The 16294-nt window shown below is 33.6% G+C and overlaps 2 protein-coding genes across 2 annotated transcripts; both read right to left on the bottom strand.

Annotated features, from left to right (window-relative positions):
- Positions 1-206: 206 nt before the first annotated feature.
- On the bottom strand, positions 207-5103 carry LOC107819132 (microtubule-destabilizing protein 60-like). Its single transcript, XM_016645218.2, has 7 exons — positions 4948-5103; positions 4747-4842; positions 3395-3436; positions 3204-3302; positions 1425-1484; positions 1233-1327; positions 207-557 (listed from the first exon to the last, which is right to left on the bottom strand). Exons 1-7 carry the CDS (start codon positions 4978-4980, stop codon positions 449-451), a joined length of 534 nt encoding a protein of 177 aa, XP_016500704.1. The 5' UTR covers positions 4981-5103; the 3' UTR covers positions 207-448.
- A 6065-nt stretch (positions 5104-11168) lies between these two features.
- On the bottom strand, positions 11169-14503 carry LOC107829110 (zinc finger protein 4). Its single transcript, XM_016656551.2, has 2 exons — positions 14368-14503; positions 11169-12220 (listed from the first exon to the last, which is right to left on the bottom strand). Exon 2 carries the CDS (start codon positions 12128-12130, stop codon positions 11387-11389), a length of 744 nt encoding a protein of 247 aa, XP_016512037.1. The 5' UTR covers positions 12131-12220; positions 14368-14503; the 3' UTR covers positions 11169-11386.
- Positions 14504-16294: the final 1791 nt, after the last annotated feature.

The following is a 16294-nucleotide window of genomic DNA, read 5'->3' as shown; positions in this document are numbered from 1 at the left end:
TTTTAGATATTCCCCTTGTTCTTGTACAATGGAATCATCGTACTCCACCTCCACTCTTCAGGCATCTTCTTCGTCCTAAAATTAACGTTAAACAACCTAGAGCTATTCCAAGCCCGCCCTACTCACGCTCTTCCAGAATTCCTCAGGGATCTCGTCTGGCCAGGTCGACAATTACACATAAATCAAATAGAAAAAATAACATAAGAAGTTAACATGGATTATATTTTTTTATTCAACAATGGGAAAGATTTACACCACACCGAAGTAGATCCTAACCACCTAGCTAGAATCTACATTAACCTATCGAAATTACAACAACAAAAGAAAAGTAAAAAAGAAAAGAAGATATCTCAAAAGAAACTCTTTTTATTCAAAAATGGAAAGAAATGGTCTAAGAAAAAGAAAAAAACTAGTTGTACAGAGCGTATATCTACGTTAGACTTCTATGTCACTTGACTTGCTTCATTGTGCTGAAAATTGGGAAGTTCATGCAGCTAGAACAGTTGCCATTCAACATAAAACTTGGTTCTCTTGGAATTGTCAAAGGCCTTGTTGATCTGAGGTACAAGAACATAAGTCAGGTGGATTTATTGAACTCGTCATATTTGACATAGACATTATGTGTAAAACGGGTAGCTCGGTGAATAAAGCATCCCGCATTCATACAGGGTTTGAGAAAGGGTCGCATCCTTAGGGGTGTGACGCAGATAGCCTAACCTAATGCAAGCATTAGTGATTGCTTCCACGGATCGAACCCGTGTGAAACCCCCAAAATAGTGTGAAATGTTAGGTAACTGATATTTTCAAAAAAACTCAGAATCGTGAACTCATAATGTTTCAATTCTGAAACTGTTGATAAATCAGGTGTTCAACCATACCTCTCTAATCAATATCCTTTCATATAATAAACGCTTGTTTTTTGACGATTATATTTTATAAGAAGTTAAGTCTTTAGAATATGTTCATTTGTTTCTAATAGAAAAATATTCATATGAATTTTATAAATTTGATCAACTTTCTACCTAACTAGTTGAAAGAGGAAAATTATGTAATACTTACAAAACTAACTTTCTGTCTTTTGCTTAACTATTACTCCAATTCAGAGACGAATTCAAAATTTGAAGTTACTGGGTTCAATGAATTTTTTAAGATAGATATACGATTTACACAAAAATTACTGGGTTCAGCCGAACCCGTTACCGAAATTCTAGCTCCGCCCCTCGCTATCATACCTTTGTGGAGAGAAGGGCTTATCAAAAAAAGGCATCAATTGAGCTCTTGGTATCATTTCCTTTCTTAGCATACGAACTTCTTCCTCCTCTATCATCTGTCCCATATTAAAATTGTGTTAATTACACAAAAGAAAAGAATAATATTTAATAAAGAGAATGCAAATGTTAAATAATTACTGATTATACTCATACCTTTTGTACCTTCTCTACTGTTTTCTTCTGTTGCTCTATGAAGTAAAACTTGGTTGCCACCTGTGTTTCTTTTGTTACATTAGTATTCTATAACAATATTCAAGGTTTTCATTTTCTTTTAAGTGAAATTAGAGCGATGATAAGGGAATTTTCTTCAAAACTAACACAATGTTTAGGACGGTTGAGTAAACACTGCAACATATTAGGTCTTTAACCACCGCTACTAGAAAAATGAGAATTAGTTATGAATTTCGCCGATAATCTGTTGCTAAATTGCTCGTAGCTAATAGAACTTTTTGATAATTTATCACTAATTGATTGCTAAATAGGATTAGCAACGGATTTTGCTGCTAAAAAATTTGTTATGTCGCTAATTCCTGTTTCTTTAGCAGTACACACGAAAATAGGGATAGAGCTAGTGTTATGTTTACGGGTTCACGAACCTAATAACTTTGGTCTAAAATCTTCTGTTTGTTTTAAGAAATTCATTAAATATGTAAAAACTATTAATTTAGAACTCAGTAATTTTAGAATCTCGAACTCATAAACTTCAAATCTTGGGTCCGCCTCTGCTCAAAAGGTGGATTGATTGAGACTATCATAAAGTGCTAATTTTGATCAAAGTTCATGACTTTTTATCTGGGAAATACGTTATAGGAATGGCTTAAACAGGCGTAACTTTTTTCATATAAGGCAATGCTTCCATGAGATAAAGGATACATTTACACTTTTGAAGTGTGGTATTTGTTAACTTAAGGCCACACTTTCCTAAAGCAACTAACAAGGGAACCTACGGATAGAGGCCGCTATTCTTCGGACACGCATAAAGTAAATTCTGCTCCTGTGTAAAGCCTGCAAATCATATCGGAAGCTAAATTGCACTAGGTTGACAGGCTTGATCGAGAAGGTATGCAAGTAGGTTTCGAATCCTAGATCTCCCATTTGGAAAGTCCCCTGCTCAACCAACTCGGTCATCCCGAAGGGTAAATCCTGGCCTTTGTTACTGTACTTTCCAGTACCCTAAGACCACACTTTTGTGAATAAAAAATTTCATTTTTTTGTAGATATATCTTGTAGTCACATCATATTTATGTAAAAATAGCACGTGCTAGTTAGTTTTCGGACTGGTCATTAAAAATAGCCAATGTTTGCAAAGTCATTGAAAAATAGCAATTATTTTGCAGAAATACGGAAAGTTCCAACATAATATACTGGAAATTGGTGCACATGTGTATGAACTTCCAGCATATTATGCTGGAACTCCAACATGCGGAAAGTTCTAGCATAATATATTGGAGATTGGTGCACCTGTATATGAACTTCCAGCATATTATGCTGGAACTCCAACATGCGGAAAGTTCTAGCATAATATATTGGAGATTGGAGCACCTGTGTATGAACTTCCAGCATATTATGCTGGACCGGTATATTATACTGGAATTCCAGTATATTATGCTGGAAGTCCAGTATTATACGGAACTCTAGTATATTATACTGGAAGTCCAGTATAGTTCCAGTACATTATACTGGAATTAAAGTATATTATGCTGGAATATTTTCCGAATTTTGAACAGTATTTTTGTTCAAATTTATCTTTACATGAAAAGTGGCTAAATTTCAATTACTTTTGAAACTGAGGCTATTTTTTAATGACCACTTGTAAATCTGGCTATTTTTGATCTTATCAAATATTGAATAGTACTCCAAATGTTTCGAAATTCTTGCTAAGGTGAAATTAGTCACTTCAAATTATATGAATTTTATCAATTAATTACTTACCGAGTAATTAAACAAAGCACGTCTCCTTGCTCTTTGTTGAGTATGAAGTTTGATCTCCACTGGTCTGGTATTATCCTTTGCTAATGGCTTTTGTTGAGCCTATACATAATTAAATGGAATTTTAATTAATAGCTCTTTGATTTTTTGCTTGATTTTGAATGAAACTTAATTCATCTGACTCAATATTTTACCTTGTTTTTGTCAACCGATCGCTCTTTTGGCTCGTCTCTTAACTGTAAAGACATTTTAAAGTTAAGTATACATTGCAGCATCTTAAAAGGCGACATAACATTTTATAAATATTTCTCGTCTTAGAAAATAATGTCAAGATTTATCAAAATATTACTTTTCTCATTAAAGTTCAATTAAATAAGAAATGATACCAAAGTCTTCTTATAACTATCTATAGTAAATGTACGGGTTGATAAGTTGAAAACAGAAGTACTCCTGCGTTCATTTTTAGTTGTCCACTTTTGACTTTGTACTTTCTTTAAGAAAAATAAATAAAATTTATTTTTTACAGTTTTACCCATAATAATGATAACATTTCAAAAAGTCTTGACAAATGATTTGTGGAATAAGTAGTTAATAATAAAGGTAAAATAGAAGGAAAAAAAAAATTGTATTCCTTTTAATTTGCTAAAATAGACAACCAAAAATTAAAATATATTTTTAGAAGAGTGTAAAAGTAAGAGTGAAAAAGGGAGTAGTAAAGTAGTTTGGCTTATTACAGCTAAATATAAACATATATTCCTATATTTATGCACTTAAAGCTTACATCTTACATCTAATAGCTTATTGTGTCTATACACCAAGACATGTGAATGATTAAAGTAATTAAATGGAAGACTTGGTGCACGAAGGATCCTGCCTTCAAGCAAGGTTCGGGAAAGAGTCGCATTTTAAGAAGGTATAATTATATCTGTTTATCAGCGGGCTGGGACGGATTAAACGGGAAAAATTCCAGCCAGTTTGTTTATCAGGCGGGCTGTTTAGCGGGCTGATAGCGGGTTGGGAATTTTTGGGTTATTGTGGGCTTTTTCGGGTTCGGGCTTAACGGGGTTCGGGCGGGTCGGGCTAGTGTAATTTTTTTGTTTTTGTTTTTTTAATTAAATTTTGACCGTTGGCAACGGTCCAAATAATAAAAATAAAAATAAAAATTTGTAACGGTAACCGGGCTAATAACGGGCTACAGCCCGTTAGCGGGTACGGTGCACCGTTATCCAAAATATGTTCGTCCAAAATCCGCCCCCGACCAACCCGTCCTAGCCCGCACATTAAGCTACAGTAACGGGCTGAACCGGGCTGACCCAGGTTGAAGCGGGTTGAAAACGGGTCAGCCCAGCCCGATTAACACCTATAGGTGTAATATAGGCAGCTTAGTTACACGTGGCGCAAATATCAGTGGTAGATTTCATGGCTCGCACTCCTGACTTATAAATCACATGCACGGAGACAACTTTAACGTTGCTCCAAAACTCCCCTTCATGTGAAACACTAAATTAAAAAAAAATGAGACTTGAAATATATAATTGTGTCTTACCACATTACTGTTCTTCATCGATTGAAGTTGAGGAGAACTACATCTCATTGATCTTCCAGGAGATTGAATTGCAGACTGTGAACTGCTCTTCACAAGCTGAAATATAAAGAAGCCAAAATAAATAAATAAAATTGAAATTAGAGCAAATAGTAAATAAATGTGCCAGAAAAAAAACAAGTAGCTAGAAATCATAATTCTCACCTTTTGAGCAGATTTGGTGTTTGAGCTCTCCATGTGGTTAGCTGAAGGGATATGATTAATTCTAACTGAAACATAGATTTATATAATTAAACAATCACACCATGTGAGATTAATTAAAGGAGTTTGGAGATTTGCATTTGTCTATGGGATCAGAATCACTTGTTGTTGTTCCATCACCAGCATTATGTTCAGAAATTTTATGATCTCTCTTCTACCAAACTTTCAGATTAAATTTCCCTCTCATATATCAGTAATATAAACGTTGTACTTGCATATATTTAAGTATAATTAAATGCTCAAGCTTAATTCTTCATATGATGAGTCACTTTGATTCATGCATACATATCTTATAGCTTAAGATAAATGATAAGTCCCTTTAGCATTAATGAATAGAATAGATGTTCCTTCGGGGATGGCCAGTTGGTTTGGAGGGCAATCATCATACAGATGACCTGGGATCGATCCCCTCTCAATGTTTTTTGGGTCGAGCCTGTCGCACAGAGCTTGCCTAGTGCAGTTTACATTCCATGTGTGCTTTGCAGACTATTACACAGAGGGTTTACCCAGTGCACACCCGAAAGGTAGAGGCTGTAGCGACTGCGAGTTTTTCTGGGGTTAAAAAAAACATTAATGAATAGATTACATTCTTCAAGACCTGGTGAGCATAATTGACTAAAAATGATCACAAGTAACTTCTTTTTTAAAAGGCAAAAAAACAACTATAGTAATTAGCATATCAAGAAATTCCTAAATGAAGAACCAAACGATCATAAAAGAAGATTTTGTGGCTCAAGATAATGAAAAGGGGAAATTTATGAGGTTATAACCAATTATGTAAGCCTTATTTTTTTCAATCTTTTTTGTTTCTCATTCGGTATCCGATACTCATATTGGACCTTGACTAATCTAAATTCGCGCCAAGTAAGGCAAGGCCCATTAAAAGGGAAACACTCCATTTATACCAGGTTCTTTTTCATCCCATAGCTCAAAACCGAGACATATGGTTAAGCGTGGAAGGATCCTATCTATGGCCACAACATCCATTAGTAGTGTATGCCTTATTTTTTCAACATTTCCTCAATTCCATTTATATACATTCTATTTTTATGATACTTTTTCTAATTATTTTCCTGCTCCTCGTGTTGAAGATATTCAAAAATAAAAATAAAAATAAATGCCATACTCGTAAACATAAGAATTGTGTACAAGAAAAAAGAAAAAAGAAGTCAAAATCCATGTTCTAAAACATACTAATAACTGTTTAACAAACTTGATGGAGTTATGAGTTTGTGATAGTAAAGAAAAGGGTTCAACGTAGGGATTAAGATTTTGTTTAAGACTAATTGCAGTCAATTATTCAATTAGAAAAACAGTTAAGAAACAAAGATGGAAGGTAGTCTTTCCTTTCTTGGGCAGTTTGTTGGTATCTTATCAAAGGGGATAAAATTGGGCATGTCATACAGTTAGGTCATGAATTTGAAAATTTAACAACTAATTTGAAATGCTTATGTTTCAAGTTTTGTTGTACTTACTGCAACTTTATTCACTGAAAACAGTGTGTTTGGAAATCAGACTAGAAACATATTTTTATATCAATGACTTGTAATGTAAGTGACAGAGCTAGCAGGAAGCAGACGGAAGTTCTCGGAACCTCGGCACGGATTCTTAGAACCTCAGCATGTAGAGGCGGAGTCAGGATCTAAAGTTATTGGGTTCGAAATTCTAGAATTTTTATGTTACTAGGTTCTAAAGTAAGAATTTGTACCTATTTAATGAATTTATTAAGACAAACATATGGTTTACACTAAAGCTACTGAGTTCGGCTTACCAAAGCTCTAACTCCGTCCCTATTAGCACGGTTACCTAATACGTATTTGTGCTAAGCACCGATACGTGGTACCTACTCGTGCTCAGCACGGGTGCTGAGACTAGACTAAGGACTATAATTAATTATTTTTATTACGAAATATTGTCCGATGGAAAACATTTGTAAGTGGTGTTCAATTATTTACATATGTTGCGGACAGGAAAGACTTAGCGTTGAAAAATATTTTTAAGTACTGAAGCTGAATTTCTAAATAAGTATTTATGTGTTTGGATAGATGTGCTAAAACTGATAATAAGCAGTTTATGTGTTTGGTAGAAAAGTGCTGATAAACTGTTATTTTTTTAAAATGACTAAAGTACCCTTACAAACTTTACAAAAGATTATAAATTAAAAAGTTTCTTTGTAATGAAAAGGATAAACAACGAATATGGTACGAAGAGAAAATTAGAAAATTTATTTTGGAAAAAATATTTTATAAATTAAAAAAATATTATTAAGGATAAATCAGTAAAAGCTTGGTTAGACTAAAAGTGCTTATAAGCTGAAAAACCGTAAGCTAGAGGTGACCAACTTATGATTTATGGCTGATTTTAGCTTATTAGCACTTGGTTTATAACCACTTTGAACGTTTACCAAATGCGTAAATAAATTAAAATGTACTTATAAGCTAATTTAACCAGCTTATAAGTTTAGCCAAACACCCTCAAGCTTGCAACTCTTCCATTTTCTCAACGATAACTTAAACATGAAATACATACAGCAAAATAAAATATAAAGGAGAGAAAAACGTGTGCCGTATTGATTGGTGGTGTTTAATTAATATCAAGAGAAGGAGGAGGAAGGAGAAGGTCCATCACTGGATCTAGGGGTGTACGAAGGAAACCGACAAATCGCACTAATCCGATAATCTGAGTCAAATCGAGAAAAAAATCCGACTATGGTTTGGTTTGATTTGGTTTGGTGTTGGAAAAAAAACCCGACCATAATTGGTTTGGTTTGATTTTAACTAAAGAAAGTCAAACCGAAACCAAACCAACCCGACATTATATATATATATATATATATATATATATATATATATAAAGAAAGTCCAACCGAAACCAAACCAACCTGACATTATATATATAGAAGTTTTAGATATATTTAATATATAAATATATTTATTGTGATGTAATTTATAAATATTTCTTAAAAAATTTCATAATGTTATCTTTTAAGGTATTATTTTAATATTGGACTTAGAACTTTTGACTGTTCCAATAAGTTTTATAGCCATTAATATTAGTAAATTAAATAATGCTAACAAAAGCCCAAAACAAAATCAAATCAATACTAATGCTAACAAAAAATATTCAATTCAATAGTCAATACTATGAACGAGAATGTATTGAATATTTATTTTTTGTTTTGCAATAATTTAGATAAAAATACATAACCTATTTTTATCTTTTCTTTAACGTTTAGTCATGTAATTAATACTCCCTTATTAGTCTACTTACTTTAGCATAACTTAGCACTTTTAGATTACGTTTATTTTTATTATGGTTTTTTAATTAGCAATATTCTTATTACATAATTTTATTGTCTTTATTATTGAATATTTTAGGATAATGCCATGACACATCTATAGTTGTATCTTACAAGGATTAAAGAAATATTTGAGTACAAGTTATATATTTTGTTCTAAGAAAATTTTACCGGAAAAAAAAAACGAAAATCTGAGAAAACCCGAGATTGAAAAACCCAGTTCTATTGGTTTGGTTTGGTCTTTAAATTTAATAACCCGACACAATTGATTTGGTTTGGTAATCGTAAAATCCGAACCAACCCAACCTATATACACCCCACAGGATCTATATTTGCAAAACTTAAAAAAAAAGGGACAAAATTTAAACAACGGCCCTCAAAAAGGCCACATAGTGAAGTAATTACAGTTGGAATTTTCTGCAGTCAGTAGCCCAGAATAGCAAACATGTGGGTGTGCACACTGTGCTACTCATTATGTCAATGTGAATATTAGTACCACTAGGCTAAGAGATATTTTTTTTAAGAAAAGTAAACAATGAAAATGGACGGCTATTTGTGCAAAGATCCCATTGGAATATACATAAACTGTTATGGCATTAGTACAAACACAACTTTGTTTCTCTATTAGGATTAAAATCTTTCCAAAAAGGATAGATCACACACCAAGGGATCCTTTTTATGAGGAATTAACTTAAGTAGCTGCCTATATAAGCGCTTAAACTTAAATAGTTGGCGGATGTGTAATGCATGTATAATATGTGTACAATTATTGTATAATCTATGTATACTGGCTAGAAAAAGTAAATAGTGAATTCGACCAGCTATTTTTTTCTGGAACCTCAAGAGCTTACTAGTAATTATCGCCATCTCATACAAAACTCAGCAATGCCTACCAGGGGCGGATCCACCTCCCGACCTACGGGTTCACGTGAACCCAGTAAGTTTTGTCCAAATAGTATAAATATGTTTGGAAAAATTACTAAATATCTATAAATGTTTGAATGTGAACCCAGTTTGATGGATTGTTATATGCAGCGGAAGCAATCCCAGTATCAAAATCACATGTAATTTAGACAACTAGCATAAACGGGATTTCACGGGTTACCTCTTGAAGCGTGAACATATCTCTTCTACCACGTGAGCCTTCAGTTCCATAACTTCTCAATGGAATCTCCATCACCAGCACAATCGTGATCCTCGAACGTTCCACAGTCTTCTACTGTGTTACCCAAATAATACCCGAAAATAGCAATTTCGTGTGGGCGAAATTTCTAGGAAAACTTGGCTGAAAATTTCAGCCACCATCTACTCATCCCTCTAGGTGGAAAACCTTATGTATTTATAGCACAAGTTTTAAGGGTAAAAACCCTTTTCCAAAATCTGTTGGGTTTTCTTTTCCACCAGAAAAATGATTCCTTTATTTCCTATTATTTAGGCACAGTAGGGACCACAGAATTTAATTAACAAGGCTTCAATTATGGAATTAATTTCTAATTTTCGAAATTAATATCTACCATAATTAATTACGAATTATTCCACTAAAAATCCGTAATTGCACTCCTTATCCAATTTCGAAATTCATCCATTAAATCTTATTTAACTCCCCATATTAAGATTCAGATACTAATCAAGTAAATTAAATTACTGACGATTTAATTTATTGATTATTTCCTTTAGACTTTCGCTTAACTTATTTCATGTGTCGGATACAAAATCCACCGGCCGGGTTTACACATGCAAACTTATAAGCTTTCATAAAGGTATATCATCAATCTCTAAACCGAGATATGGATTCCATCAACTAACTATTATTTCGCCAATGTATATTATTATTATCCAATTTACCAGGCATATTGAACCACGAAAGAATCTCACCTTTTAATAAATCAAAACAATAATAATATACACAGCTAATAATAATTATATCAAGATTAAGAGTATAAGTACATTTAATGGCTAGAGAGTTTATTTTATTAAGTCAGTATAAAATACTTATCTCTACCTGGTCCGTTCAATACATACAAAATGTACTAGCACAAGAAGTTGGAATTAAACCATTCCCATAATCAAGATTAATTATATTTAATCTTGTGCTACAATCATTCCTGATGGTTTGTCCAATTCCATCATTAGATTGTGAACTCAAACTTTATACTTATAAGAACTGATGATTTAATCTTCCGTGTATAAGCTAAACTCTATACACTAAATCATCTACTATATAAGCAAAGGACACAGACTATTATATGATCTATTTAAAACTTTATTAAAACTGAATAAACAATTATTTCATAATAAATACTATATCTAAACCAAACTCATGGTTAATAGTATATATCCCAACACAGTTACTATCGAAAATTTATTCGAGCTCGTTACAGGAACCCATAAGCATTAAATTCTGAATCCGCCTCTGATGTCTGCCCAATTTCAGAGCCCTAGTAGCTCCATCAATGGTTGACGAAGTACATACCCATTTTTACTTGCAATATTACGCAGCCAATATCAATAAGCACTTGAGTTTTCCTCAATACATTGATAGCATTGTTAATGTTAACTTAACAATACAATCAAACCTCTCTATAATAGCATTCTTATATAACATCATTTCACTATAAAAGTCAAATTTTTCCGCAACCAAATTATATGTTCTGTTATACTATATGTTTTCTACAACAATTCACTATAACATCAAAAAATATTCGCAACAAACGAGACTGTTGTAGAAAGGTTTGACTGTAATTCAGCGGAGTATGACAACCAAAAACAACAGATTATACTCCTCAGTAGAGGAGGCACTTCACACCAAGGGATTTGTTCCTTATCTTAAAGTCAATTACAATCACACCCTACTTAAAGCAGCATTTGTAAAAGGAAAATTGTTACAATTTGTAATAAAATACATTCAGATTGTACAGCCATCACCTAATCAACATTCTCAATTCACTAGACCTGAGCTACTAGTGGAGCAAAACAAAGATCTTGAATCCAAATATAGTGAGAAGACCTCATATCGTCGTTAAGTTATATTCCAAAATGCACACATTGGTACAGAGGAAAAAGCAATCTGCTATTCAAATGTGATCAAAGCCTTAATGTCAGATCTGGTGTCAATTCATCTTTTTCGACTGAGGGAGTCCATTCTAGAGATGTCATATTTGAACATCCAGCAAAAGCAAAAGTAGGATGATGAGAGACATCAAAGTTAGTTACTTGGCGAAAACTACCAGGCCATAATAACTGATCAGCCTCGTCGATATCCTCCACGTATAATGGAGGAGTCTGTTGCTGTCCATATTCAAATCTCGCGCTTGTTCTGAAATCAAGTGAACTCATTGTTGGTGGAAATCCGTGGGGGTGCACTGAAGAATGCGCTTTGATTCCTAAGGACCGCGCACTAGGCACCCCGTGCAATGACAGAGCAGCCAAATTAGCATACCTTTGATCCGAAAAGATTCCCATTCTCATAGCTCGTTTAGCTAACGTTCTTTCTCGTTTATGTGCATTCTGATGACCGCCAAGAGCCTGTGAACTGTAGAATTTCCGCTTACAGAAATTGCAAGTGAAAACTCGTCTAACTGCTGTTTCTCCTCCTGAATTTTGTGTTGCAGGTTCATTGCTGCTTTCACACGTGCTGGATACTGAAAATCCTATCGAATCTTGGCTGGCAAATTCGTCGATACTAGATTTAAAGCTGAGAGACAAGTCAAGTGACAGATGTTCTGAACTTAATTGAGAAAACTCAATGTTAGACGCGACCTGACTTGTGATATCAGAATCAATTCCAGATGAGACTTGTACTTCAATGTCAAATTTTGATGTTTCCATCTTATGAAGAGACCAAATTTACAGAATTTAGTGATCAATATCAAGAACTAACCAAAACCAATGGACTACATCTGCATTATGAACATCGCCCTGCATGTGACAAGAAAAAAAGGGTCGACTGAGTTTTTTTATAACATAAACATATCAGTTTGAGAAAGAAAATCCAATCAATGCAACAAACAAATCTTGAAAAATACTATATTGGGAGTCATTCTTAGTAGTCAGACAGAAACTTCACAATATTGCAGATAGCTGAAACTCAATTTAGTGTAAAAAAATTCTTTGTAACCTTTGCCTAAGAGTAACTAGTAAAGTTGTTGTCGTGTGACCAGGAGGTCACGGGTTCAAATCGTGGAAACAAGCTCTTGCAGAAATGCAAGGTAAGGCTGCGTACAATAAACACTTGTGGTCCGGTACTTCCCCGTACCCCGCACATAGCGCGAGCTTAGTGCACCGGGCTTCTCTTTGCCTAGGACAAATTGTTACTTCATCTCACTACATATCTTCACCATAATTTTAGAAAACTACCAATATACTAAAATTGAATATAAATGGTTTAACTTTAATGTACATATTTGACATTTTTGGCAACAGCATTCATTCTTCATTGAGTCCAGTACTTGTTTATCCTAGTGATGGATGAAATAATAAGAAATAGCATACATGATAAATCAAGATGTAACATGTCGAATTCAATTAAATAGGATGCCTAAGATAGAGGAGAGTTATAGGAGTGTTATGCGATTGGAAAATACATTAAAAAGTTAAAGGCAAGTTCTATAGAACGATTGTGAGATCGGTAATGTTTAGGAGTAAATGTTGAGCATCAAAAGCTCAACATATCTACAAGATGGTTGTTTTAAAAATGTGAACGTTAAGATGGGCGTGGATTGAACAAGACTGGATAAGATCAGAAATGATAAAATGAGAAAATAGTACAAGTAGCAGACATAGAGGATAAAATAGAAGAAAATCGTCTCACATGTCTTGGCCGTATCCTACATAGACCTCGAAATGAACTAATCCAAAGGTGCGATAATATGATGATTGGAGATGTTAAAAAGGGACGAGGTACATTAAAGATCACATGGAAGGAAGTTATCTTAATCTGAAACTAAAACTTAGTTGAGTGGTAAACACATGAACATGGTTAAACTTCAGTTGCCATCAAGTTCTACCATTGAATGGGGAATTGCAAGATCCAAATTAGAAGAAAAATTGACAAAAAAAGAAGGGCAGCTTGGTGCACTAAGCTCCCGCTATGTGCGGGGTTCGGAAAAGGGCCGGACCATAAGGGTCTATTGTACGTAGAGGCTGTTTCCACGGCTTGAACCCGTGGACTAACATTGACTAACATCTATATTTTTCTAATTTCTTTTGAACACGAAATCCATGATCTGTGCAAACAAAGCTCTTTTGATCACCCTTGGACAAGTAGCTAAGTATACCAATAAGAGACATTTGAGTGATTCGACATAGTCTCATACCGGGTGTTTATACCGACCTAATAAATACATGACACATGTCTTTACAAATTATATTTACAGTCTCATACATATATAAGGTAGAATGGTGGAAGAGAAAGCTCATCTAGCAATCAAGAAAGCAATTTTATCGACTTTTACTTCTATTATTTATGACTCTCAGTAAAATTGAAAGCCTAAGAAAAATAAGAACAACTGAATTCCTGTTGCAAAAATGAGACAAGATAATAAGTTATGGAGTTTGTCTTTTTTAATTTTATAATTTACTCATATCTTGGACATAAAATTCAATTATACTCGAAATTAAGAACATATTGTATAACTTCCAATTTGCGACGTACAAGACATATATATTCTTGCACAAAATCTAGTCTCTCTCTCTCAAGCTGAATATATAGATTGTATTGTTATGATCAAAGTTCAAGATTGAAGAAAATAGAAAAGAAATAAAAAAGTAACATAAAACAGTCGTTGAAACTTTTCATCAAATACAGATTTTAATTTCTTTTATGAACTTAACCTAGGCACGTAGTATTTATTTGAAGAAAAGGAGAGACTATTCCTTCTAATAACAAAAACACTTCAAGATTTAAAACACAAGAATGCATAAGCATAAGCTAGTAGATATTTGTTTCACCCAAAAAAAAAAAAAAAAAAAAAACCAACAACAAACACAAAAAGTTTCAGTTGAAACATCCCATATATAGGATCAATTCATGACAATAAGAAGGAAAAAACTGAAAAATAACATACCTGTATTAGCATACATCTTGATGAAGAGGGAAGTTGTTGTTGTTTAAGTGGTACCAGTAGTACTTTTTTCATCAAAGGACAAAATATGGTGCAGTATCAAAATAGGCCCACTTAAAATTATATAAGAAAAAGGAACTTTAGGAGTGGGGATTGAGGTGTTCTTCATGTTTAATTATGAGAAACCCAAGGTCAGTTTGTTTTTGGGGGGAGATTTAGGGATACCAATCACTTTTCGCCTGCGCCAGAAATTATTACGTTTGATAACCGAAAAAATATAAGAAAATTGTATATTTTTTTATATTACATATATAATGTGTATATACATTTAACCTCTCTATAAAAGCTTTGTTTGTTTCGAATATTTTTGGTTGTTATAACGAAATACTATTATAGAAAACATATATTATAATATAACATGAAAGTTGGTTCCGAATAATCTTGATTTTTCGAATGAAGTGTTGTTATATAAGGATGCTATTATAGAAAGGTCTGACTGTATATAAAAAAATATACATTTTTTGGCTATTACTTTTGGAGCGACTATATTGTCATTTTTCTAAGATTTAGTATATAAGTTCCGAACCCAATTATTCTAGCTCATTACTTTTATATAAATAATAACATACTTAATGAAATCCCACAAGTGGGAGTTAAGGGGAGGCAGTATATACGTAGACCTCACCCCCTACCTTGTGAAGATAGAGAGATTGCTTTCGATAGACATTCGACTCAAACAAAATATAATCATAATAGTTATGAAAAAGAAAATATGAAGAAGCTATGGAAAAAAACTAATAACAACCAACAACAACACATATATATGTGTTAAAATATTCACTACATAAAAATTAATATTGATCTGAATCCAATAAATTAAATAAGCTATGAAAGAGTCGGATTTGAACCGATAATAAAGTTCAACAACAATAACAACAACAACAACAACGACGACCCAGTATAATCCCACATGTGAGGTCTGGGGAGGGTAATATGTACGCAGATCTTATCCCTACCCCGAAGGGTAGAGAGCCTGTTTCCAGGAGACCCTCGGCTCAAAAAAGCAACAGGAGACGATATATTAGTACCATAAAAATGCATAATAAAATAACCGCAATATAAGAGATATTAAATACAGAATACGAAATACGAAATACGAAATATATGGCTGGTATAGTAAAACTAGCAGGTAAAGCCCTACATCAATAGACGACCAATGACATTCTTAGTCTAACTCCTGACCGATAATAAAGTTCAAATGTTGGAAATTATGGGAGGGACAAATGTGGGATGTCAGAGGATGAGAGAAAAAGATATTTGGAGTTAAACTGAAGAAAAGGAAAAAGGTCTGTAGGTGCATGAAAGACGACATAAGTATGGTTTAACTATCATCCCATGTTAGTTAAATTTTGGGAATTTCAAGAAAAATCCAAAGTGGAGTAGCTAAAAGGATGAGATTCTAAGTCGAAAGAAAGCAGCAAAACAGTTATATTAGTCATTTCATGTCGTTAGTCCCACTAAAGATTCTCTGTCGTCTTCTACTTTTTTCTCTCAAATCTGTGTCCACTTTTAAAGTGATTACGAGAAGAGATGTAACTAAAGTTTTTCAAGGGGTGGGATTGCGGTAGGGGGTGGACAGCGGCGGAAGCAGAATTTTCATTCATACGACATTTTATGCGAATTTCTGCTAAGGGGTAGGATTGCACTAGGGGCATGAAGAGCGACAGAAGCAGAATTTTCGTGAATGGATTAAAAAAATAAAAAGAGATATGAAATTCATAACTTGCATTTTATATCCGTCTCTGGAGGAGGATAAATAAGAAAAAGTTTACTCGTACATAGAGAGTATTTGGCCAAGCTTATAAGCTGGTCAAACTGGTTTATAAGCACCTTTTAACTTAACTACACAATTTGATAAATATCCAAGTAC

The sequence above is a fragment of the Nicotiana tabacum genome, chromosome 16, assembly GCF_000715075.1.
Source record: "Nicotiana tabacum cultivar K326 chromosome 16, ASM71507v2, whole genome shotgun sequence".
Classification (NCBI taxonomy): Eukaryota; Viridiplantae; Streptophyta; class Magnoliopsida; order Solanales; family Solanaceae; genus Nicotiana; species Nicotiana tabacum.
This window is presented reverse-complemented; position numbering and strand designations above follow the sequence as displayed.

Excerpts from the sequence above, each read along its gene's own strand:
- LOC107819132 (XM_016645218.2), bottom strand. The coding sequence starts at position 4,980 with ATGGAGAGCTCAAACACCAAATCTGCTCAAAAG. Across the intron at positions 3,437-4,746 it reads CGATGAAGAACAGTAATGTG|TTAAGAGACGAGCCAAAAGA; the intron begins GTAAGACACAAT and ends ATGTCTTTACAG. Across the intron at positions 1,485-3,203 it reads GTGCTTTGTTTAATTACTCG|GTGGCAACCAAGTTTTACTT; the intron begins GTAAGTAATTAA and ends AAAGAAACACAG.
- LOC107829110 (XM_016656551.2), bottom strand. The coding sequence starts at position 12,130 with ATGGAAACATCAAAATTTGACATTGAAGTACAAGTCTCATCTGGAATT.